Source organism: Choloepus didactylus, chromosome 17, assembly GCF_015220235.1.
Source record: "Choloepus didactylus isolate mChoDid1 chromosome 17, mChoDid1.pri, whole genome shotgun sequence".
Lineage (NCBI taxonomy): Eukaryota > Metazoa > Chordata > Mammalia > Pilosa > Megalonychidae > Choloepus > Choloepus didactylus.
Window position 1 is genome coordinate 23481896 of NC_051323.1, and position 27236 is coordinate 23509131.

The 27236-nt window shown below is 35.9% G+C and overlaps 1 protein-coding gene and 1 pseudogene across 2 annotated transcripts in view; one reads left to right on the plus strand and one right to left on the minus strand.

The window, feature by feature from the left end:
• PPP3R1 (protein phosphatase 3 regulatory subunit B, alpha) overlaps positions 1–27236 on the plus strand; it is a 68843-nt gene that overhangs the window by 19775 nt on the left and 21832 nt on the right. Inside the window, exons 1-2 of one of the 2 annotated variants that reach the window (XM_037807309.1) lie at positions 2070–2091; positions 15205–15244. In XM_037807309.1, the coding sequence (XP_037663237.1) occupies positions 15232–15244 (13 nt within the window). In that variant the 5' untranslated portion in view covers positions 2070–2091; positions 15205–15231. Of the gene's footprint in view, positions 1–2069; positions 2092–15204; positions 15245–27236 lie in introns of those variants that run through there. The other variant, XM_037807307.1, reaches the window with a different exon arrangement.
• On the minus strand, positions 8621–9623 carry LOC119512749 (annotated as a pseudogene).

Below are 27236 nucleotides of genomic sequence, written 5' to 3' on the forward strand. Positions count from 1 at the left end.
CTCTACTGAATGCATCCCACATTAAATGAAAGGTCTTTCTTTTGGCTGTTTGGAACTTGAATGTCTCCTAGACCTATGTGAGCTCTGGGAATTGTTTAACTTAAAGTTCCCTGGCCCCTAAAGTTTCACCTTATGCATGCAGCACTTAGTATTACGCTAAGATAAGGGAATCCTATGCATATTTCTGGAGCTCTTTGGTAGAAACCTGTCCCACTGGGTTCGGCCACTTTGGCCCCCTAGGACTCCAATTATCTGTCATCTCAACTTTTCCAAGACTGTAGTGCTCTGTTTTGGTACCTCCATCTGTGTGCTGTAGTAGAGAAAGTGCCTTCAGGCAGAAATCCAGGATGATGGTAGGGTTCACCTTGTTTCCCTTCTTTCAGGATCATTTTTCTGCACTGGCTTGTCCAGTGTCTGAAAACAGTTTCATATATTTTGTCGTCTCTGCTAATTAAAAAAAATTTTCAGTATATTTAATATTTCACATTTTTTTTAAAAGGGGGAAAAATGGTGTTTGGGTGGTGGTGGTAGGTTTTGGTTTTGGTTTTTGTCGTCCGCCCCCCCCCCCCCCCGCCAGCACCTAGCCCAGTCTTGGCACATAATAGGCATTCAGTAATTTCTTGTTAAATAAGTGGGTCTGATACTAAAGGAAAAGCACAAGTAATGATCCGTGGAGAATGGTGTCAGCTTAATTTGGAGGCTAGTTGAGTAGAGCATTGTGGTTAACATTGGGTAGTAGAGAAAAATAGAATTGACTAGATTAGGTGTCTGTAGGAGTTTAAGTTGTATACCTTTGAACTTTTGCTAGACTGAACTCAAGTCTAGTTACAGAGTGTAATTATGACAACATTTATCAGACTAGAAACTTTTAGATTGCCTTTTTTTTACCTCCTAAAATCAGTTGACAGTACAAGTATGTCATTGGCTTCTATTGGAAAACTACCCACTATTTGATGATGGTATACTTGAATATCATTGTACATTCTTGTCATGATAACATTATAACTGATTTTTATAGCATATACACAAAATCTCTGGTGCCAGATTTGTTTCTGTAACCAAAGTCATGTTAGATTTATAGTGCTAACAACTTCTGAGATTTACTGCTTTTTCTTCTTACATTGACTGTTGCATTGATCTACACAAGAGTAAGAAAAAGTTAAGCGTATTTTATTTGGGAAGCTTAAGATGTTAGTACAGCTAGAAGGATCCCTTGAAGTCATTGAGTCTTAACTTTCTCTTTTCTACAAATAAATCAATGTCTGAAGAGGTACTAGTGAACTCAGAGCTAGTTAGAGACAGACTTGTCCCTGGAAATCTGGCATGTGAAATTTTTATCCCTTGCCTCTCTCCTTTGATCTTTTCACTCCTTTCCCCCTAGATACATCCATCCATAGTTTCCAACAGTGTTTTATTCTAAGAATAACGAATATCTGGTTTAGAACAGTTCTAAGATGGTCAGTGATGTTATCCTAGGGAAAAAAAATTGATTTCTTTGTAGTAACTGCATTAAGAGGAGTTTGGCAAAATTTGTTCTTCAGCAGGTAAAGACATTTGGATTAATTCCTAGGTTAACCTTTTCTTCAGGACTGTATTATATAACATTGCTTCCAAATTTACTTTTATAATAATTGATTTTGGTATATATTAAGTCAGTAGAAACAGGAAAATATTTTCATCTAATAGTCTCCATTAGGTGATAACATCACCCTGTTTTGTTAAAGGCTTTCTTTGTGAACTTTAAATACTATTTCAATATAACAGTAGTGATTGCTAACTTAAAATGTCTGTAGATCCAAATGCTTGATACAGATTATGAAAAGTGAACATTGAGAAGAGTGAAAATCCAAAGTACTTTAATAACTGGAATTTATTGAGTGTTCTAATGTACCCTTAATCTAACTGTGTTCTTTAATACGTTGATGGTTGAAATGCCACTTATATTTAGTTCTTTAAGGCTATCTAGATTTTTACCAGCACTTTAAATTTCTTCCTTTTAATAATTTAGGACCATGTTAAATGTGGCAAGGGATACAAAAAGATAGACGATTGTTGTCTTCATGGAGCTTAAAATCTGAAAAGGGGACTTAGGTAAGTGATGAAAGAATTATAAGGGCTAGGATTACTGTTACTGTAAATAGTTTCTAATGTTACTGTAAGATTATTCTAAAAATACTTAATTTGCTACCTTGAAATTTCTATGAAAAGTTCATATAGTTTTTGAGTTGTTAATTATAGTAGGACAGTAGTATGAAACTTTATTGACTATTTTAAAGAAAGTGATGAGATTGGGTCTTAACTAGAGACTTAAATCTGACTTAAATCTGTATATCATGAAACAATTCCTTATACTTGGGATGGGATTATTACTAAATTTTAAAAATTCTTTATTGATGCATAATTTACATACAGTAAAATTTCATCAATTTTAAGTGTATGGTTCAGTTTTTGACAAATGTATATAGTTTTTTTTTGTTTGTTTTACAGGGAGTGTTTCTCTGTTTTATTGTGTGGACAATTTCATATTTGAACTTTGCATAGTTCAAAGTTTAAAAAGTATAAAAAAATTAGAATGAAAAGTCTCCTCCCTACCCCTGACCTTTCCAGGCTTCTGGTTCCCCTCCCCACAGATAACAACTGCTGATTTTTAATTTATCTTTACAGAGATATCTTATGGATTGGCAAGCCAATTTATAATATATATTATAATATAATATATGGTTTTGTAAGCACTATGGCAGTGAAGATGGTAAAAGATTTCTATCATCCCAAAATGTGTCCTGGTATCCCTTTGCAGTCATCCCTTTCCTTCTGTATCCCCTGATCTTTCAGTCACTATAGTTTACCTTTTTTTAGAATCTGTATGGAATCATACAGGTTGTAGCCTTTAGTCTGGCTTCTTTCACTTAGCATATTGCTTGCTTGCTTGCCTTTTTTTTTTTTTTTTTTTTTTTTTTTTACTGAATCAAGACTTTATTTGAAATTACTAGGTTTTAAGTGCATATGAAAATTTTTCATTAATACAGGGCATGTAAAGATGTTAGCACATTGAAGTACAATAGAAAATATTTTATTATAATTTTTTATAGCAACTGTTAACATTTTGCCACATTTGTATTTTTTTTAATTGTATTTTGAAATAAATTCAAAGTTAAAGGAACAGTTGCAAAAACAATACAAACCCCATACACAGCATACCTTGACCCCCTCCCCCGATACCCTAATCCACCAACTTTAACATGCTGTCACACTGCCATTTATTTCTTTCCCTCCCACTGTCCCTCCCTGTTTATCATCCATCATCTATTGCTCTGTCTTCTGAACATATGAGAGCTAGCTGCACACATCCTTGAACAAACACTATAATTCACATATACAATTTCCATGAACAAGAACATTCTTTTATGCAATCCCATTAAGCACAGCTAAGAAGTTCAAGAAATTCAGCCTTGATAGAAAGCTTACATTCTGTATTTCCTTTTTTTTTTTTTTTCCCCTTATGTCCCAACTGTGTCCCTTTGAGCGTCCCGTCCTCCATCCTCAGATCCCATCCAGGATCATCTTTGGCATTCAATTGTCATCTATTTAGACTGTTGTTTTTTTTTTTTTTTCCCAATTGTGGAAACATATATACAGCCTAAATCTTCCCATTCCACCCCCTCCCTAGTATTCCATTAGTGGGATTAATCACATTCAGAATGTTGTAATGCTATCACCTTCTCACCATCCATTACTAGAAATTTCCCTTCACCTCAAACAGCAACCCTACACTCATTTCATAACTCCCCATTGCACCTTCTCCCACTTCTTGTAACCCATACTCTACTTTTCATCTTTATGGTCATATTCTCTGATAATTTCTTTGTGTTTACTGTGGGGCTTAAATTTAACCTCTTAATCCATAACAATCTTGGTTTTCTTTGATACCCACTTAACTTCAATAGGACACGTAAACTATGTTCCTACACTCCTCCATTCCCCCGCCTTTATATAGTTCTTGTCAAAAATTACATATTTTACATTACACTGATTTGTCATTAGAGTTTATGTATTTTAGATCCTGTAGGAAGTAAATAGTAGAGTTACAAATCAAAAATTATTGACTTCTATTTGTATTCCATTGTGGTCAGAGACTGTGCTTTGAATATATTTGAGGCTTGTTTTATGTCCCAGCATATGGTCTATTCTAGAGAAAGATCCGTGATCACTAGAGAAAAATGTGTGTCCTGGTGATTTGGGATATGTCTGTTAAAATTCTCTCTCTCTCTTTCTCTCTCTTTTCTTTGTTTCTCTGTCAATAGGGCTCCCTTTAGTATCTGAAGTAGGGCAGGTCTTTTATTGGCAAAATCTCGCAGTATTTGTTTGTCTGTGAAAAATTTAGCTCTCCCTCAAATTTGAAGGAGAGTTTTGCTGGATAAAGTATTCTTGGTTGGAAATTTTTCTCTCTCAGAGTTTTAAATATGTCATGCCACTGCCTTCTCACCTCCATGGTGGCCGCTGAGTAGTCACTACTTAGTCTTATGTTGTTTCCTTTGTATGTGGTGAATTGCTTATCTCTTGCTGCTTTCAGAACTTGCTCCTTCTCCAGTATTTGACAGTCTGATCAAAATATGTCTTGGAGTGGGTTTATTTGGATTTATTCTATTTGGAGTTCGCTGGGCATTTATGCTTTGTGTATTTATATTGTGTAGAAGGTTTGGAAAGTTTTCCCCAGCAATTTCTTTGAATACTCTTCCTAGACCTTTACCCTTCTCTTCCCCTTCTGGGACACCAATAAGTCTTAAATTTGGACTTTTTATTTTATCTGTCATATCCCTGAGATCCATTTCGATTTTTTTGATTTTTTTCTCCCTTTTCTTTCGTTCTTTCGTTTTTTGTTCTGTGGTCCTCTAGGACACTGAGTTGTTGTTCAGCGTCCTCTCGTCTTGTATTATGAGTATCCAGAGTCTTTTTAATTTGGCCAATAGTTTCTTTTATTTCCATAAGATCTTCTGTTTTTTTATTTACTCTTGCAATTTCTTTTTTTTGCTTGTCTAGGGTCTTCTTTATGTTTTATATATCCTGTGCCATGCTCTCATTCTTTGAGTGTAGTTCTTTGATTAATTGCGCCAAGTACTGTGTCACTTCTGATCATTATGATTTGGGTGTTTGGGATTGGGTTCTCCATATCGGCTGGTTTTATCATATGCTTTAAGATTTTCTGTTGTTCATGGCCTCTTGGCATTTGCTTTGCTTGATAGGGTTCTTTCAAGTTATAAAAAATACCAATCTAATTTTTCAGATCTATAACTTGGTGGCGTTCTCTTTCTCTAACTAACCAGCAGATGATGTCTGCGAGTCACCTATTCCCCTCAAGTCAGTTCTCCTCAACTTTGTCTTTGTGGTGTGTGGGGAAATGATTCTTGTGGGGTTCAATTGGTGCACTCAGTTTGGGTGTGTTGTTCGCCTTGAATGTGGGGTGTGTGTCTGGGTGGTTAGGGAGGCAGGGCAGCTTTAATATTCAAGCCTCCCAGGTGTTCCTGGAGAGTCAAGGCTGTTGAAAGAGTTTAAGCCTTCATTTCAGTCTTGCCACAGATTTTTTCTGCCGCTGACCCACAAGTCCCTGGCATTGACATAGGGTCCCTGGGATTTCCAAGCGGGCCCCCTTCTCAGCTGTGATCTTCCAGGACCTCTGCTGAGGGAAGGCTGTGCTACGTCACAAGTGCGCGCCATCCCTCAAGAGAAGCCCCGGGCCGCCGGGCCATGCAGGGGCACTCCCAGCCTGGTGCAAAAATGGCTGAATGGGGCGTCTCAACCCCACCCCCCCCTTTTCGCACAGCTCCGCCTTCCCTGCTCTGGGATAACTACCTGTGGGTGCACCCAAGGACCCTGTCCACGGCTGATATTGTGTGTGCGTGGTGCAGTGGGATACACTCCCTGTCACACTGGGTTTCCTGGTGCAGCTCTGGGTTGTGGGTCTGGCCCCGGGCAGGAGTGTTGCCAGCATGCCAGGGAGCTGGCTGCGAACGGCGCAGTTTCTTTCTCCTTTTTGCTCCCTTCCCCCGCCCCCCTGGCCCTGAGGCAATCAGCAGCGGGCTATCCTCCACGCCAGGCACCAAGAAGTTGGCACAGCCTGCTCCTGCCGTGCTTCACTGCACGGTTCTCACTGTCGTAACTGCAGCCACTCCTGGTTTTTTGTTTTTTTTTGTTAAGAAGAACTAGTCCGTCTCCAGACGCCAACCCCTGGTTTCCCCATACCACAGCTCGACCGCGGGACTTTAAGCTGGCTTACTCACTCGTTTCAGAATGCAGACTCCCAGTTTCACCAAGTGCACGGTCCCTGTGGTTTTAGCAGACCTTGTCCAGCTGGTGCATCGCTGGAAGTGGTGTTCTGGGTCACTTTCTGGTTTTTATCTAGTATTTTTCACAGAGTGTTCTTTTGCCCTGTCTCACCTAGCTGCCGTCTTAGGTTCTTCTATAAGTTTTAAAGTCAGTAATATGCTTATTTCTCCTTTGAATGCACAACTTGCTTAAATCAACTTTGTCATAGAACATGTTGTAGGTTTAAAATTTTTATATTATTGTTTAATATCTTCCTAATAAAGATTTGAATTTCTCTTTGACATACAATGTTTTTTCAATATATTTACTACTCTAATAACTTTCTTTTCATCTCTGGTGGATATTTAAATATGCATATAATTTAGATTTAGAATTATCCATTGTTAATAACAGTTTCAGTGTTATCACCTTCAGTATCGGATTGTTCTAGTGGCACTAACTGAGATTTATATGATTTAGTTAATTTATGTTCTGCTGCTGCTGAAGCAAAACTTCGTCTTCGGTGATCTCTAGAGGCTTGAATGTTGTCTGTGTTCTGGGGTTGAGATTGTCACTAGGAAGTACATGTTGTACCTGTGAGTTCATATCTGAAATTTTTTAGGAATGTCTTCATTATTTGAAGTATGTGGGTGTTGTTCAATTGTTGGTACAGCAAGTTTTTCTGTTTGAGATCCGCTTGAGAGCTGTGGAACATCTCCATCTATGGAGTCATCTTCATCTATGGAGTTATCATCATTGCTCTAATTTGAAATCTGAAATCATAGATGAGTCAGTGACATGTGGCAATATCTTCGTGCCTCAGTTTCTTTCTCATCCAGATCTGGTTCTTCCTTTTCAACATGAGTTTCTTTTACCCGTAAAACAACAGAAACATTGGTTTGAGCGACCAGAATGCTGTACTTTTAGTACGTCTTTTCCTTCCAGTGTGACGCCTCTAGTAGGGAAAGTTGGTTTTTTCAGTGATGGAATTGGTTAAAAAATCCTGCTCATTTGAAGGTTCTCTTTTGAAGATACCTTAAATTTTGGTATCTGCAAGCCGGTAAAACAAACATTTGGAGACTTTGATTCTTTTCTCACGGTTTGGCTCCTTTAGTGGGAACACTTAGTAGCATGTTCTGTAAAACTTCTACATAATAATTCAAGTTTTGTTCTTCCTGAGGCATCACAGTTAACCAGGAGATATGGTTTGTTCCACAGCGGCGGCCAGCTGGGAAAGATGGAAGTTAGCGCTCTGCTAGCATATTGCTTTTGAGAGTCATTTATCATGCATCAATAATTTTTTCCTTTTCTGTTAAGGTGACCATATGGTGTTTTTTCTTTTTTTAGTTTGTTAATGTGGTGAATCACATTGTAATTTTTAACATTAAACTAACTTTGCACTGCTGGGATAATCCCCAATTGGGTCTTGATGTTTTATTCTTTTTAAAATTTTTTTCTGGATTCAATTTGCTGAAATATTGTTAAGGATTTTTTTTTTTCTTTTTTTTTGCTATTTATTAAATGGGAAAAAAAGGAGATGGTACATACTGGTTTTTCTTTTAAAAAGGATTTAATTGAATATTTTGATTTCCTCACTACCTGACAACTACATTTCTTTCCTGAGCACTGGAAATGGCACTGAGGTGAAAACAGCTTTCATAGTCCTCTACTTCCCCTTAATTTAAAAGCTTTCTGGAATTTCAGCAGTGAGCATCATCCTGTTCCTGCTCAAACCCCACTTCCATGAAAATGTGAGAGATGGAAGATGGAAGATCTGTTCAAGGCAAGGGGATTCCAATATCAACATTTCACTGCATCAACTTATGTCTTCCCAGCAGTTTCATCCTTTTGTAGTAAATTTATCATTGAAAACGAATGAGGACAAGAGTACCCTCACTGCCATCATTACTAATTTTTTTATATAAACTGTTTTATATCGTACGTATAGGCATATAAAACATTAGTACAGATAAATTAGTGTTTAGAAATTAAAAACTCAACAACATCCACAAATGTCCTTTCTAAGTTCTCAGATCTGTACAGTTGTTTTCAAGAGTGGAAACCTGCACGTACAATCTGTTCATTAAAAGCATTTCAGGATACTGGATAGCTCCACGATAGACGATCATGTAATAAAACAAAAATTATTAACTTCATTCTTTCATTATTGCTTAATCCTCTAACTAGTTTTAAAAGGAGGCCAACAAATAGAAAAGTCAGTTATTTAGTAAGTAGTGTTGATTTCTACTAGCTAAACTTAGCCCTTTAAACCAACAGCTGAACCAGGATAATCGTTGTCTGTTGAGGAATTTGAAACATTTCAATTAAAGACTATTTTTCCAGTTGACTTCAATACATGTGGCCCAAACAACACTGTTCCTGAGGTGGTCTCTAATTCTGACTTTGGAATTACTTTTTCAACTTCATTTTGGCTATTGCTTCGATACCGATGAGCAAATTTCTTTTTCAGAGCCTCTGCAATGAGGGCAGCAGTGTCAGTAGGGTCCACTGGTTTGGGCTTTACAGCTTGCTCTGACCTTTTAACAGACCAAAATTTTACACTGTGAATATGTTTAAGGATTTCTAACATATTTGGCATGTCAGGTTTCTTTGGACTTGTCTTTACCAAAGTCTTTCCAGCACTGGCTTTTTTCTCTTATTTGCTCTTTAATCAGATCAGTAGCAAATGTACTTTGGTGGATCCCTGTTTGCAGGGATGGGAGGTAGTGGTGGTGGTGGTGGTGGAGGTAGAAGTGGAGGTGGTGGGACGGAGGGTAGGGGGTTGTGGTAACAGATGTGGCAGAATCTAAGTCACCTGCAATGAGATTTCTGTTGCTCTTGCAGGATCACAGTTTTGGCAATCTGAGCTCTTAAGAGTGGCAAGTTCATTTTCAAGAGCACTGATCTTCAGTGCTTCCTCATTCACCAGTGTTGTTCTCAGTTGAGGCTTTTCTTGAGACAGGTTTGGTAAGGAAATCTTCCTGCTTGGGGGCTTCTCAAAGAAAGGAAGTTCTTCCTGAAGGGGTTGTCTTGACCTGACCTCTGTTGTTAATCTTTACGAACGCGCTCCAGTTTTCTTTTGCTACCCATCCAACATCAGCAGAAGATGCCACTGCATCCTCTCCTTGGTGGTTAGGACTCCATTCTGTTATTTGACTGGTAAACTGAAACTGAGCTCTTGGATGCTGAATCAGAGACAAATTAGTACCAATTACGATACTTTGAGATGAGCCATACGGCTTCCCAGTCCAAAGTACCAATTGCATGCTTACTCCAACTTGTTGAAAAACCATCCTGATTAGGCATTTAATCCAGTTAAGCATTTAGATGGCAAAATCTCAAATTTGCATTTGATGTACTTCAGGTATACATAGCAACACATGGTCCAAAAAGCGCACTGGGCCGCGTGGCAGCAGGCTGTTAAGGATTTTTGCATCCAAGGATCTTGACGGATATTGGACTGTTTTCTTTTTTTTTGTGATATCATTGTCTGATTTTGTTATGAGGAAATCTCCAGAACTCCTCCTTTTACTAATGGCAAATCATAATGAAGACTGAATGTAGGGAAAAATTGTATTGACTCTACTGAAAAACCATCTTTATATTGCCATGTTTTGCTCTTATTTCATTATTTTTTTAATGGACGACAAATCAAGGAGGTTAGATAATAGAATAGGACAGACTGTAGAGTAAAATCACTCTTCATATCCCTTCCCCAGAAGTTACCAGTTTTATAACATGTATTAGATCATGTATTTTTCTGATTAAAAAATATTATTAAAGGAGAAAAAAGTTTTTGAATGCTTGATGTGTTTTATGGACTCTAGTAGATGCAATTATTGTGTGTTATATCTAACCTATGGCAGTGCCTCGTATTAGCTCTGTGGGCTTTAACACATTTCTTAAACTCGCTCTTCTCAGTTTCCCCATCTGTGAGAAGGAGATAATAGTAGAAACTTAACGTCATAAGGTTGTTGTAAGGAATAGGTTGATTTATGTAAAGCAGTTAGAAAAGTTTCTGAAATATAGTAAGTGCAATGCAAGTTTTGCTATTATTTTTATTAGGGTACACATATAGTAAAAATGTCATGATAAGAATTAAGCATAACTTTTTTATATGGTGCTCTTCAGCTGCTTGTGTTTCACCCTGGGTCTCTGTGGATTTGGGTCCCTGTGCCTGGATATGGCTGGGATTCTAACTCAACTGCTGTGAGGACTTTATGGTCTGCATCCATGGCAGAAGTGACCTGAGCCATGCTGCCTCTGGCAGTTCCCAGGGTACATGTTAGTAAGTGAAGGGGAGGGGTCTGGACTGGAGGGTCTGGTACATAAATCTCCTACCTAATTTGGGGGTCTGGTTTTTCTTTTTCTTTGATTGAATATTCATGGAGTCCCGCTCTAGTCTCTATTGTATTCCAGAGATCCAAGCAAGTTGGATTTGTCCTTTTATTAATTGATTCTGAGGAGACACTTTTCCAGGGGATATCTTACATTGTTGTGTTGATGGTGTTACCTCTGTAAGATGTACTGTAATTTTTCTCTGTCAGGTTCTCTGAAATCTGTATGGCATCTTGTCAGTCTGGTCAGCCAGGCAGCAGAGGGACATAATCGTCAGTGCATGCATAAGTGTGAAATTGTATGCTTTTTTTTTTTCCCATCCAGATTCTTGTTATTTATTTGTTGTAAAAAAAAATAGGATCATACAAAACATCCTGCAACATAGAATGTATCACAGGCATTTTGTCATGACAGAATACATATTTCATCTTCATTTTTCTTCAAGACCGCACAGTATTCTGCTGTATGGATACACAAAAAATCATTTTTTTGTTCTTGAATTTAAAAATATACAGAGAATAAAATACATCATCAATATGCCCACCACCTTTTTAAAATAAACGCTAACCATTTGCCAGACATGCTTCAGACTCCTTTTTAGAATATAGCATGCTTGCCTGGATGGGATTTTTTTTTTTAATTCAATTTTATTGAGATTGTATGCTTTTCCTTTAGTATGTTAGGAAAACTACAACCCTCAGAGTTTTAGTTGATGATACAATTATTTTAGGAGAATATATAAAATGTGGATTTTACTGGATCATTTCCATGCACACTATCTGAAAACAGTCAGTTAAAGGCTAGCATTAACTCTGTATGTGGAAATTTTAGAGTTGATAAGGGAGCATTCTTAGGAAATGGTGCATCACTACTATGCTCTGAATGGGCTAAGGATGGCAAACGTGAATAAAGAAACACACAGAAATGGATGACCCTGAATGAAGAGTGATTGGACTTGAGTTAAAAGAGTTGGACTCTGAATGTGTAAAAGTGTTAGGAGTACCTGTTTGTCTCCCTTATGTGTGATATAAAGCACAAGAGAAGTATATAATTAAAATTCTATGGTAATTCTAGGAGATCACTTTCAAAAAGTATAGAATAAATATCTAGATGATAAAAAAATTATTATGTAACCATTTAATAAACATTGTCTTTCATCTTTATCATTTGAGTTCCTGAATTTCTCTTATTTCATCTTCATGGTAAAATGTCAATTTTCTTTTAAATTCTTGCTAATAAATATGAACTCTTTAATATAATGTCACCAATGATGAGAACTCATTAACTTTTTATGCTGAATGCCTTGTATTGTCTTAGAAACATAGCAGCCACTTAATGTTTGTTGAACAGAAATAAAAATGCAATCAAGATTGAGCAAGACATGTTAAAAAAAAAAGAATTAAGCATAGAATCTAATGAGCAGTACATCTTAGAGGCATCTAATCCAGGTCAGGGAAGATTTTCCAGCAAAATGTAGTCATCCTTAACTTCTCTGTTTCTCTTTCTCTCTTACCCCATATACAGTCCGTGAACAAATCCTGTTAGCTCTGCCTTCAAAATAATTTGGGATCTTAACATATCATCACTCGCACTGCTGTTATGTTGGTTCTAGTTAATACGCCATCTCATTCTTGAATTATTGCAGTTCTCTGTTCTCTCTGTTTCCACTACTTTTTCTCTCCCAATCTTTCCACAGAGCAGCCAGAGTGATTCTTTAAAAATACAAGTCAAATTATGTCATTCCTACTAAGGCCAAACATGAACTGGCCCCTGGTTATTTCTCTGACTCACACTGTTAGAGTAGGATCTACACTATTAGAGTAGGGGTGGGCTCAAGTAGGGTGTTCTAGGAGGAGGCAGCAATGCATACGTATTCTTGGAGGCATTACTATGCATGATGTATTCGGGTTACTGTATAACTGTGCTGTAAGTGGTTTATATTTTGGGGGATATTGAGTAGAGATGATTGTGCTGCTTGGGAGAGGGTGACTCGGGCTTTGCTTGGCTGTCTAAGGAGTTTTGATATTTACTCTGAAGACTGTGGAGAGCTATTGAAGAATCTTAGCAGAGATGAGATATGGTCAGTTTGACAGGCTGAGGTTGAGATAACCTTTTGCATGTATGGATCCTAAGTTTAGCGCAGAGACGGAGTGTTAGTATTGGTGGAAAAGCCCTGAGGAGCCCTTGGCCTGGCAGGCAGGGAGTGATATTGATAAACAGGGTATGGATGGTATCAGTTATAAAGAACTGATAACACTGTAAAAATCAGGGGCTGTAGAAACCAGGGACCTTGGTTTCAAGATCCTGTCTGAAATGACCACAAAACCTTTTTGTTCCCACTTACAAAATACTTACAATCTTACTCATTTTTTTCTTTTTAAAACTCGTGGTGATAATCTGAAGTTTAGTAAATAAAATAACAATATATTCTTGAGAACTTTGCAAGAAACATACTTACCTTCAAGGTAAAGAGATGAATAAGATTTTTTAAAAAGAGGCATTTTCAAAATTGAGGCATGCAAGAGTATCTCAGGCAGCAAAAGATAGGAATAATAGTAAGAATCCTAACATCAAGTAAGTAGGGTGTAAAATAAGCAAAACTCTACCTCTGCTCATTAATAAAGTGAAACTTTTTCTTAATGTTTGCCACTTCTGTCCTCATGAATATATTTTTGATATTTAAACTGACCTAAAATTAAATTAAACAGCTTTGGGAAATTTAAAAAAAGACTAATGTTTGGCAAAATAACAAGAATTAAAGATGCTAATTTACTGATAGAACTTTTCTTAGACCTTAAGTTTACATAGAAGTAGAGATGCTTTTTGGAGTTTAAAAATCAGTCAGCCAAGTTGACATGCTTTTTCAGAATGTTTTCAATAGCTCCTTAGGATATTTAAATATATTCTAGTATTAAACCTGTTGTACACTTATTGCTATTTAATTATAGGAAGGGCCAAGATTAGGTAAATATAATATAGGATACCGGTAGTCAAATTTACCACTGAACTTAAAAAAAAAAAAACAAAAACAATTTAAATTACCTTAAACTCTATGGACCTTTTTCAAGATCTTCATGGTTTTACCTCATGTGAGTCTGCTATACTTGGAATTTTTACTGTTTTGGATTTAGAACTACATCTGTTTCTACTACCAACCATATGGGGTGATCTTCCACCAGATTCTTGAATATCCTGGGCCAGTCCTCAGAGTTGTTAAATAAAGGCATTGGACTAGGTTTGTAACTTTTCAAACTTTTTTCAAGAACACCTTTTTTCCTTAAATAAATTTCACATGGAATCCTAATTTGGAAAACAGATACTTTATTTTTAAGTTAAAAGTTCATATTAATTACATTAACTTAGAATCTGTGAGATAAGATATTTCATGAATAGAAAAGTAGCTAGCTGTCTTATTGGACTCATCTTCCTATTACCATTTTTCTTATTTTAGTTGTACAACACATAGAAAATTTGGTTTCATGCAGGTGTAAATGGTAACAGTGTTGTTTTTTTGTTTTGTTTTGTTTTCTGTTTTTTTTTTTTAACCTTAGTTCACTTTATAGTCTCAGGAAACTCCTTCAGTTAAATGGCAGGAGAAATGTTATTCTGAATTCTAACCCAAAATGAGTTTGCCCAGTAAGAGCAGTTAGAGCAGTGACAGTCTCCATTGTGTTAAAAATTGGTAGATATCATCTTTAGGGTATTAACAAATACTTAGAATAAATTTTAATAAGATATTTGCGTAGTATTTGCCTAGGTTGCCTGGTCATATGTGGCAGAGGCACAACTCAGGCCTGTTAGATTCATGAGCTCTTTTTGCCATAATGTATACCTTCTTTTCTTAATCACTTTTAAAAATATGTAAATATAATTCATAAATCTAGATCTGTTTGTTGCACATTTCCCTGTTTTGTGACTTAAAATATTTATCCCGGGGAGGAATCTGGACCCAGCATTGTGGGATGGAGAACATCTTCTTGACAAAAAGGGGGATGTGAAATGAAATGAAATAAGTGTCAGTGGCTGAGAGATTCCAGAAGGAGCCAAGAGGCCACTTTGGTGGGCACTCTTATTCACAATGTAGACAACCCTTTTTAGTTTCTAATGAATTGGAATAGCTAGCAGTAAATACCAGAAACTATCAAACTACAACCCAGAACCCTTGAATCTTGAAGATGATTGTATAAAAATGTAGCTTATGAGGGGGGACAGTGTGATTGGGAAAGCCATGTGGATCACACTCCCCTTTTTCCAGTGTATGGATGGATGAGTAGAAAAATGAGGCGGGGCTGTGCGGGGAAGCATGCAGTGATCTTTTTTTTACTTTAATTGTTCTTTTTCACTTTAATTTTTATTCTTATTACTTTTGTGTGTGTGGTAATGAAAATGTTTAAAAATTAATTTTGGTGATAGGTGCACAACTATATGGTGGTACTGTGAACAGTTGATAGTATGCTTTGTATGACTGTATGGTATGTGAATATATCTCAATAAAATTGAATTATTTAAAAAAAAAAGAAATGTGTGCCAATTTTGTGACTAATTGTCTTTATTTTTTTTCCTCAGGGAAATGAGGCAAGTTATCCTTTGGAAATGTGCTCACACTGTAAGTGAAATATTTTTGGCATCAGGAATGTCTTTTATTCACACATATTTTTACATACATCTATAACATATATTTACATATCTATATAGCAAAGTTAAGCTTTATTTAAAATAGGTATTGAATTTGAGGTATTGTCTTTTTAAGTTACCAGCATAGGTAAATATGTTTTTATAGATCTCTTCTGTTATTAGTGTCTGTACTACATTGTAGTCACAAATAAATCCAGCTCTTAGTGGCTTTATCCAATGGAAAGTTTTTCAGGCTGACATGAAGTTTCAGGTTGTTTTCTAAGAGCTGGTGACTGGGGGATCTTGTAATGCCATCATCTCAATGCATGCTTCCCAAGATTACTGGGGAAGAGGGAAATGGAAGGACCCTTGGCTGTAAAAGTGACTTATATTACTTATTATATAAGAACTAGTCACACAGACCCACCAAACTGCAAGGGGATGTAAAGTATGTATAGTCTTCCATGTGTCCAGGAAGGAGAAACAGATAAGGCGCATAGCGCCCTTTTAGTCTGTTGTTTTGTTTTGTTTGCTTTTTGAACAATTGGAATTAGTAACTTATTTTAGGTTTTTAAATCCTGGGGAGGGGGTGGTAATGATTGTTTGTCTTTAGCTAAATTAATGGTGAGCTTTCAAAATAACTCTCTTTGTCTAAAACAGTTTTCTTTTATTTAGAATGTTATATTTTTAAGATGGTTTGCGAAAATTCTTGTATTTTCATATATGCATTTGATGGAAGCTTTAATATCTGAAAGACTGGCTGTTAATTTAGAATTAGAGTTAGTTAATTGATTATTGTATTGTTAGTTAATTTAATATTCTATTCATATTGCTGTAAGGAAAAATAAAAGACAATTCTAGACTAGACCAGTGGTCTGACTACCTATGCATCTGATGGTAGCCCATTTGTGGACTGTTTTGTTGAGAATGTATTTATTTTGACATCCCATTAAAAATATAGGATTGTAACTCCATACTTTCCTATTCCAACTGTATTACTTAGGGTTCTCTAGGGAAACGACAAGAGATAATCTGTAAATATAAGATTTTATAAAAGTGTCTCGCAACTGTGAGGATGCACGAGTCCAAATTACGTAGGGCAGGCAGCAAACTGGCAACTCTGATGAAGCTGTTTGATGAACTCCTCAGGAGATGCTGGCTAGCCGAAGAAGTGAAGTTCCTGTCTCTTTCTCCCTTAAAAGTCTCAACTGATTGAATTAAATCCAACTGATTGAATTCTCTCATTGTGGAAGACATGTCCTTCATTGATGCAGTCAGTCACTGGTGCAGTCAGTTGACTGATGATTTAATAAACCAGCCTTCTGGTTTATTAACCAGCCACAAATGTCCTTGCAGTAAAAGGCCAGTGCTTGCTTGACCGGACACCAGGACACCATCACCTGACTGAGTTGACACATGAACCTAACCATCATATCAACATAGTTTAGTTTCCTTTTATTCCAGTTAGCTCTTGGAGTTAGGAATTAAGTTAAATAGATAAGTAAGTAAATAAGAAAATAAATAAATCACTATTTGATATATAGACTGACATTTATTCTTCCTTAGTTTATTGTCTTCAAAATTTAGTATTTAAAAATAAAAGACAAATAATTAGTGACATTTAAGTCCTTGGTCATACTGTTCTTATACAAAATTTAGTTTTATTAATTTAATTCAGACCTATCTGCTGTATTCTTTCCCACCCCCTTCCTCATACCTCTGAAGTCCTTACTTTTTTTGCATCCTCTCGACAACTTCATTCCTCTAATTAACTAGTTGCCTCATACTCTCCTGTTGTAGTGCATTTATGGAGGCATGGCAATCAGAATTTCATATTATATTTATCAGGGATAATAGACATCATTCATACCTCCTTCTGGTATACAAAAACTGTAAAACTAAAAAATACATTTCTTAGATTCCTTTGCCACAGATGTATTCCTGTAAGGTTTGGAAGGTGGAAGTGAGTTGGAGTTTTGTCGTTTTCCTGCTTTTATTGTTTCTGCTGGTAGGATTCTCGTTGTGATTTGCATTTTCCCCCCAATGTTCTGGAGCCAAAAGATTTCAAATTCAGTATGCAGCTTCTGGCTGTAGGACAGTTATTAGTTTCTTTGGTGACACATTTCTGCAATGTGACTTTGTAAGTTATTCCTAAAACTTGACCTGCAGTCTATTTTTTCAGTCTTCTAATGATTTGTAACACTGAAAAAAAGTGTCTTTCTGCTTAAACTATCTAGAGTTGATTTTGTTGTCTGTAGTTGAACTCTGAATAATACAGTAATTGGTATCAGGAATGTTTGTGGGTAGTATACTCTCTAGGTAATGGAAATGTGGATTGGTTATCTGACCTGGTTGGATTTGAAAATGGAACACTGTCATTAGAAAATGGAACACGGGTAATCTGTGGCACATGGTGGTAAACAGTTAACTTATTTACCACTTGTGGTTGCATAAAAGAAAGTGCTTATTGCAGGCAAAACTTTGGAGGATCAAATACTTCATAAAAGATCTTTATGGGGAAAATGAGAAATATCCAAGTGTGGGTGGGCACGTTATTTTTGTTTACTGGGGAGCCTAAACAAAGAAAATGACAAGCTTAGAAATTCTTGATTTAGGGTACAGTTAGAGGTACAGAGAACTTCTGTGAATGTCTTTGAAAAAAATTATAAAGTCTCTTATGTGGAAGGGTGATGGATGATTGGGAAAGACAGAGATCTAAGAATTGGAAAGGGGACCGTTGGTAGATTTAGATGTCATGAGGTCTTTGAACTCCCAAACCATTCTTGCCAGCAGAAGCAGCACTTTCGACCTGTTGATGAGGATAGATCTACTTTGCCTAGAGACCCTGTTACTTTGAAATGATTGTCAGTTCCCTTTTGTGCTTTTAAAACCACTTTCCCCAGTGCTCATTGTGTTTCAGCAATCCGCCCCCCATTGCCTACCCATCATGGGTAGTGTCTTGTATATTTTCTTTATCACAGTTATTATAAGCTGAAATTACTTGTTTATTAATCCATTTTGTAATTCCTGTGACTTTTTAAACTTTTTTTTTAAATGATGGTACTCTGTGACCAATATCCATAATCCTGACATCCTAACCACTCTTTGTATTTTATTTTATTATTTTCTTCCAGGCTTCCTTAGGTTTCTTATATAATTAGGATCATCTAATAGAGATGTGTGTTTTATTTGAACATGAAGATAAAATATTAGTTACATCCTGAATATTGTCAGGGTTGACCAAAACTGAGGGTCCAGTTATGACTTTATAAACTAGAGCTTAGTAAACTGCCCACAGATGGTTTTTGTTAATAAAATTTTATTGGAACACAGCTGTGTCCCTTCATTTACATATTACCTGTGGCTACTTTTGCAATACAGTGTCAGAGTTATTTAGCTGCTACAGAGACCACATGGCCTACAAAGTCTAAAATATTTATCTGGCCTTATACAGAAAAAGTTTGCTGAATATACTGTTGTAGCCTTCTGGATTTGAAAACTCTTCTGTTGCTGTGACAGAGCTAACCTATCTCTGGAATATGGGCAAAACAGAGAATTCACAGACTGTTCTGGTGTTATGTAGATCTAAAATCTTTGTCTCTGGCAAAGTTAATGGGTCACTTTTATAATTTCTCTAGAATTGAAAGAGTTCTGCTCAAAACTTGAGCCTTGCCACTTACTGTTTATTTTGAGCACATGACACAGTTGCTCTTCCAGTTGTTAGTGGGCAGGAAAGGTGCTGAAGTTTGTATGAAGCCATAGATGTCAGGCTGCTGGTAGACTTTGCAGTAGGTTGTTGCTGGTGTAATTCTGATTAGGATGAGGTACTATAAAGTTAGTTCATGTTTCTCTGTCAAGGGCAGAGGTCCCAGTGGAACAGTAAATCAATCCCAGGTTCTTATCTTCTGCTTTCCCTTTAAATCTGGGACTGAGAACCGGTTGTCTGGTTGCAAAGAAAAATGCAGTAGGACAGAAGGCAGATGGATATTCTCTTCTGCACATCCAGGATGGCAAAATCCAAGTTTTCTTATGTGTGTGGTGAGTATTTGAAATGGATTTCATACACTGTTAAAGATGCCCCTTTCATATTTGTCCTCAGAACTTAAAGTCTTCTTCCTTTGATTAAATTTTGAACCAGGACAGAGCCTAGTTTTTGTCAGCAGTTGTTCAAGTAGTTATGAATCTATCTGAATTCTTCTGTTATCCATTATGTAGGTTTTTTCCCTGTTTCCTGCTTGGTACATTAGAATACAGTGTGCCTTTATCATATTTTACACATGATTTGGATGAATTTCATCCATATGAAATTGTTTGCATTAAAATCATCACTTTTTAGCCTGCCTGTACATTATAATAAATTTTTCTTCTCTTTTACAAAATTTCATTATTGGAAGTGTTATTTGTAAACTGCCACTTTTATTTATAGGAATGTTAAAACCATTCCTTCAGATACTTCACTATTCATTCTTCCCTGTTCCAGTCAATTCTTGACATGCCTGACTTCCACTTCAAGGCACAACTCAATTCTTTGTTCTCTATGAGTCCTTCTATAATTGTCTTCAGTGGTTCTCTCAACTCTTGAAGTAGTTACTTTTAGTATCCTTTTAGTATTTAAACTGTGTTATTTTAAAAAATGGTAGTAAAACTCAATTATATGTTGTAAAGCATTGTCTAGCATCCTGTAACACCCAAATGAATAAGCACCCCCGAAGTGCTTACAGTCTAGCTACTGGGAAAAAGAGAAGTGCATAAATTATTACAGTGTAAGTAAGCTGTTATGAGAAATAAAAACAAAGGCTCCAAGGAGGGAACATTACCTCTGGTTAAGGAATCCAGTGAATTAAAAAAAAAAAAAACACAAAAAAACCTATAAAACTATTTCTGACAGTTGGGGAAATTTGAACTGATTGAATGTTTAACATTAAGGAATTCGTAATTTTTTAGGTGTGATGTTATGTTTCTAAAAAGTCTTTGTATTTTAGAGATAGAAAATAAATGCTAAAATAGTTACAGTGAAATGCTATATCTGGGATTTGCTCTAAAATAATTGTGGTTGGGAAGTTACAGATAAAATAAGATTCCCCATGTGTTAATAGTTGAAGCTGGATGACAGATATGTGGGATTCAGTATACTGTTCTCCCAACCTTTGTGTATGTTTGAAATTTTCCTTATGAAAAGTTTTTTTTTAAATGAATGGTAAAAGAGAGAGGGTAAAGTAAGCTAAGAGTAATATCAAAGAGAAATATTTAATCATCTGACAATAAGTTGTAATGAGAATATGTGGCTATTGAAGCTAATTTTCACCAATTAAAGAATGGGCATTGACAGTGGAACATAAGTACAATGCCTGGCTTAAACTACGTTTAGTAAATATCTGTTGTCTGAAGAAGCTAATTAGAGCTCAAAGATGGACTTGTACAGATAGTTAGCTGGAGAATTTTAAAGGCTGTACCTTTGGGGAAACCAGTAGTTACCAGTCACTCCATTTTTTCATTAATAATACCAACAAATAGTTATGACATTTACTGTGTGCCAGAAACTATTCTGAATACGTTTGTTAACTTAATCCTCACAACGGCCACATAAGAGAGGTGCTATTACTTTCCCCATTGGAAAGATGAAAAAATAGAGGAAGAGAGACCTTAAATAACAAAGCAACTAGCAGAGCCAGGATTTGACCTCATACAGTCATGTTCCAGAATCATAGTTTTAATCACAGCACTCACTATACAACCTCTCTTACAATAAATCTTATGAAATTAATGTTATATTTGTCTATATTTTAAGTAAAACTGGACTTGGCTAACACATAGGTTGTCTCTCATTTTTTGGCCACTGAGTTAGATTTTTATCCAGATCAGTTATGGTAGGCCATTGTGACTTTGTTTCTTTCTTTCTTTTCCTTTTTTTTTTTTTTTTTTGGCTTACCTGTCTGGACTAGGAAACAGATACGCTATTGGGGTGATTTGCTCAGAGTTGAGACCTTAGTCGTAACTTGGAAAAGTGACTGCGTGCAAGATACTTCCTTTAAATAGTTTAATCAGAGGCTTAGATTGGGGCACAATGGAAAGTTTTGAGTGAAAAATCAGATTCAACTAATTTTTAGTGTTTCCTGATAAAAGCCAGTGTGTTATTCTGGATGATTTTGCTAAAATTTGATACAGGGCCTGTTTTGTAGACTGAATGTAGATGAAAGATTAAGTCTTTTATCTAAAAAGATTTTTCCACTTTGTTTTGTTAGAAGTTGACCCAAGTAGAGCTTGGCAGACTGAAGGAATGTTTCCTTTTGCATAATGAACTATTTGTAGATTCGTAGATTTAGCTGGATTGTTGAAAACATTGCTAGCCATTAGGACACTGCTCCAATTTAGAGTATAAGCAATTTTGTTTCTGGTTTGAATGTTTTTACAGGTGACCTCAAAGTGTTAAGGACATTACTTTGTTGTTGATGAGCTGTTAATCTCTGCTCTGCATCAGATTGTTTTGGCAAGGCTTACATATTCTTATTCTTTACTTAGATTGGGGTTTTTCTTTGTTTTCAAAACAAAGAAAACATTTTCAGAGAAAGTCGACGTTTGATAATTTGATTTCCTTCATCTCAGCATTCCTTTATGTTTCCTTTCCTATATGGGCTGGCTTAATTTACTCCCATTTTTAAATAATATGTGTTCTAAATGTTCATCTCTGGTTCATTTCAAAATAAAAGAATGATTCCTTTATTCATTTTCCCTGAAATCTTTGGAGGAAATCCTATTACTATCAATGAAAATTGACTTTGAATGTGAGCAGATACTTTTTTGGAAACATTTTATTCCCAAATACCATTTATTATAAGTAAGCATGTCTCTCATTAATTTTGAAATTGACTTGTGCATTTGAAAGTATAGTGTGTGAAGTTGAATACCTAGGCTCTGAGTTGTTACCGTTTTTGCTGTTAGAGTACTTTTATTTTTTTTAAATCCCTGGATTTTCTCCTATATTCTAAGTATTTAAAGTCTTTAGGTAGATAATAAGAAAAGTGAAGTACTGACTATTTGCTTTATCCATATATTTTATCTGCCAAATATTGGTATCGTGGCACTTACAAATTTGTAGTTTCAGCACTGAGGGCCAAGAAATTGTAATTTGCTTATCTAGCACAGATTTGAATAATTTTGTAGCTGGTGTGTAGAAGTCAGTTTACTTTAAGCTAGTGAGAAAGCTAGCTAATTTTATTGGTTTCTAGAGCTGCCATCACAAATTACTACAAATAGGTGACTTAGAGCAACAAGGCTAGAGGTCTGATACCAAGGTAGCAGTAGTGTCATGCTCCCTCAGAAGTCTCCAGGGAAGAATCCTTCTTTGTCTCTTACTACCTTCTGGTGGTTGCCAGCAGTCCTTGACATTCTTTTGCTTGTAGCTGCATGCCTTCAACTTTGGCTCTGTCTTCACATGGCCATTTTCTCTGAGTATGTGTGTCCTTTGTATTTCTATATCTCTCTTCATAAGTATACCAGTGATTGGATTTAGGGCCTACCCTAACCCAGGATGACCTCATCTTAACTAATTACGTCTGCAGGTACCCTGTTTCCAAATACAGTCACATTCATGAGGGGTTAGGACTCCAACATATCTTCTTGGAGGACACAATTCAAACCCACAACAGCTAACCATTAGCAGAAGTATAAATCCTTGGATCTCTCTCACAACCGAATAAACAGGAACTAAAAGATAGGGGAAAATGTTCAAAAAAAAAAAAGAAGAAAGAAAAAGAGGGAGGACTTGGGGAACAAATACAGAGAGTAACAGCACCTTTGTAAAAGAAGTTTCAGAATATGGTTTACTTAAAATTGAAGGGGAAAATAATCAGTGAAATAGAAGAAAATTTCCTTCATGTACTAAACTGAATATTTGATTAAAACAGCTTTCTGAATGCCAAGAAGGGTAGATAACAAAAAGATCTGCATTTAGTCTCAACTTTTTCATAATTTCACAAATCCAAGAATAAAAACCAAACCCTGAAAACTTCTAGATGGGAAAAAAGTCACCCAAAAAGAATGGAATTCTACTGGCATCAGGTCAACAGCAGTAAGATGTTAGAAAGCCAATGGATCAGTGCATTCAAAGTTCTAAGTTCTTAAATCTAGACTTTAATACCAGCTAAATGATCACTTAAGGGTGAGAGCAAATTAAGGACATTCCCAGAATTTTCTGGACTTGGGAAATTTACCTTCCATAAATTCTGAATAAATGCCTAGCAAAATGGAATAGAAGTTCAAGAAAGAAGATGAAATGAGATCCTAGGAAAAATTCCCTAAGAGAGCAGTGAAAAATCCAGGATAACAGTTATGCAGTTGGCTAGAAAGCAGTTGGTCCAGATTAGAACCAGAAGCCAGAATTGTCTGAGTTCTGATGTGGTGGATCATTTCTTAAATATAATAGCCTCTGTTTTGGTTATATCTTGTATGTAAGGTAGGAGGATGTCAGTGGTAAATGTTCAAATTTTGAAGGAGCAGTCTTGAAAAACAAAGAACATAAACTACCAATGTCAACAACTAAAGAATTAATATCATTACAGATCTTACAGATTTTTAAAGTTTTAAGGGTATATCATGAATAAATCCTATGTTATGAAATGGACAATTCCTAGAAAAACAAATTACTAAACTGAGAAGAAGAAATAGAAGGTTTCAATAATCTTATCTGTTAATTAAATTGATTCTTATTTTAAAATCTTTCTACAAAGAAAACTCTGGGTCCAGATGCCTTTAATGGTAAGTTCTGTCAAAAATTTAATCTTATCTAGATTCCTTCAGTAAATAGAAAATAGCATTACTGTGATAGCAATACCAAAGACTTTATAAGAAAATTACAGACCAATGTTTGCGATAAACGTATGTGAAAAAATTCTCAAGTATTTACGTGTCAAATGCATTAATATGTAAAAAAGGGTAATTTAACATGACCAAGTGGAATTTATCCTAGGAGTGTGATTTTAACATTCAAAAGTCATTTACTGTAATTCACTTATTATATTGACAAAATAAAAGAGAGAAAAACATCTCAATAGAAATAGGAAAAGTATCTGTTTGACCAAGTTCATTACCCTTTCATGATAAATACTCTTAGCAAACTATGAGTAGAAAGGGACTTTCTCAACCTAATAAAGGGTACTTATGAAAAACCTACAGCTAAAATCAGACTTAATGGTGAGATACTGACTGCTTTCTACTGAAAATCAGCAACAAAGCAAGGGTATTCAACCACTTTTAATTATCATTGTCCTGGAGATCCTCGTCAGTACAGTAAGTTGAGAAAAGTAAATAAAATGCATTCAGATTAGAAAGGAAGGAGTAAAGTCTTTATTTTTGGATGATGTGTTTTTTTTTTTTTTAATCATTTTATTGAGATATATTCACATACCATGCAGTCATACAAAACAAATTGTACTTTCGATTGTTTACAGTACCATTACATAGTTGTACATTCATCACCTAAATCAATCCCTGACACCTTCATTAGCACACACACAAAAATAACAAGAATAAGAATTAGAGTGAAAAAGAGCAATTGAAGTAAAAAAGAACACTGGGTACCTTTGTCTGTTTGTTTCCTTCCCCTATTTTTCTACTCATCCATCCATAAACTAGACAAAGTGGAGTGTGGTCCTTATGGCTTTCCCAATCCCATTGTCACCCCTCATAAGCTACATTTTTATACATCTGTCTTCGAGATTCATGGGTTCTGGGTTGTAGTTTGATAGTTTCAGGTATCCACCACCAGCTACCCCAATTCTTTAGAACCTAAAAAGGGTTGTCTAAAGTGTGCGTAAGAGTGCCCACCAGAGTGACCTCTCGGCTCGTTTTGGAATCTCTCTGCCACTGAAGCTTATTTCATTTCCTTTCACATCCCCCTTTTGGTCAAGAAGATGTTCTCCGTCCCACGATGCCGGGTCTACATTCCTCCCCGGGAGTCATATTCCACGTTGCCAGGGAGATTCACTCCCCTGGGTGTCTGATCCCACGTAGGGGGGAGGGCAGTGATTTCACCTTTCAAGTTGGCTTAGCCAGAGAGAGAGGGCCACATGGATGATGTGTTTTTATGTAGCAAATCCAAGTTACTAGAACTGTAAGTAAATTTAGCAAGATTGTGGGATACAAGGACGATACTAAAAAATCAATTGAAATTCTATAAGATAGCAATTGAAAAAACACCATTTGTAATGGAAAAATACATGTAATATTTAGTTATATATTTAACCAGATATGTGTAAGATCTGTTCACTGAACTAGAAAACATTACTGATAGAAATTTTAGAAGCCCTAAATAAATGGAGAGTTATATCATATTCATAGATTGGGAAACTTGATATTATTAAGATATTATTTAGTCCCAGACTGCTCTATAGAGTCAAGATAATCCCAATCAAAATCTTAGTAGTTTTTTGGTAAAAATTCCAAATTGATTCTTAGTTCCATATGGAAATGCCTGTTAGAATAATCAGAGGAGTTCTGAAGAAGGAATAGGAAGACATGACTCCCTGATTTTAAGGATTTACCATAAAACTCCAATAATCAAGACTGTAATAGTGGTATAAGGATAGACAAATCAGAACAGGGTTGTGACACATATGTATATATATATATGGTCAACTGACTTTTGATAAAAGCGTCAAAGGTACCATGGAAAGGGAAGCCTTTTCAACAGAGCAATTGCATTTATTTCTGGAAAAGTTTTTTACCTCTATCCTTATACTATAAACAAAAATTAATTCAACATGGATCATAGATGAAAAAAAAGCTAAACCTATGGAACTTTCAGAAGAAAACAGGAAAAAATACTCATTACCAGGGGTGGGGAGAGATTTCTTAGAACACACAAAACATGAATCATAAAGGGAAAAAAAATTAGATTTCATAAAAATTCTGAGGTTTTGTTTTTTATGAAAGACATGAAAAGCAGGTCACAGATTGTGAGAAAACATTTGCAAAACCTAAACAGCATATGCTCATTTTGTGTCTCTGTGTCACATTTTGGTAATTCTTGAAATATTTCAAATCTTTTCATTATTATTATTCATTATTATTTTGTCTGTTATGGAGAATTGTGGTCAGAGATCTTTGATGTTAGTGTAATTGTTTTAGGGTACCACAAACCATGCCCACATAAGACGGTGAAATATGCTTGTTCTGACTCTTCCACTGACTAGCCATTCTCCCTTTTCTCTCCCTCTCCTTGGGCCTCCCTATTCCCTGTGACAACACCAGTCTTGAAATTAGGCCAATTAATAACCCTACAAGGGCTTCTGGATGTTCCAGGAAGAGTTGTACATCTCAGTTTAAATCAAAAGCTAAAAATGCTCAAGCTTAGTGAGGAAGACATGTCAAAGGCTGAGACAGGCCAAAAATTAGGCCTCTTGAGTGAAACAAGAGGCTTTGAGCAAAACAAGTAATTTTGGCTTTCAAATCTTATTATTTAAGAAATATGTTTCATAAGGCTATATCTGCCATAGATTCCTTGGATAGGTCTGGGCAAAGTAAATTGAAAACCGTCAGAAAAGAATTCACCATTCTAGATGCTTACGAGCATTTATGATTCGTGGGTAGAAAATCAAAATATCAGCATTAGCAGGAATTTGGAAGTTGATTCCAGCTCTCATGGATGACTTGAAGGATCCAGGATTTCAGTGGCAGAAGTAAGTGCAGATGTGGTAGAAATAGCAAGAAAACTAGAATTGGAAGTAGAGCTTGAAGATGTGACTGAATTGATGCAATCTTAAGATAAAACTTGAACGGATGAGGAGTTTCTTCTTATGGACGAGCAAAGAAAGTGGTTTCTCGAGATGGAATCTACTCCTGGTGAAGATGGTGTGAACATTGTTGAAATGGCAACAAAGGATTTAGAATATTACATAAGCTCAATTGATAAAGCAGTAGCGAGGTTAGAAAGGAATGAATAATTTTGAAAGAAATTCTACTGTAGGTAAAATGCTGTCAGACAGCAT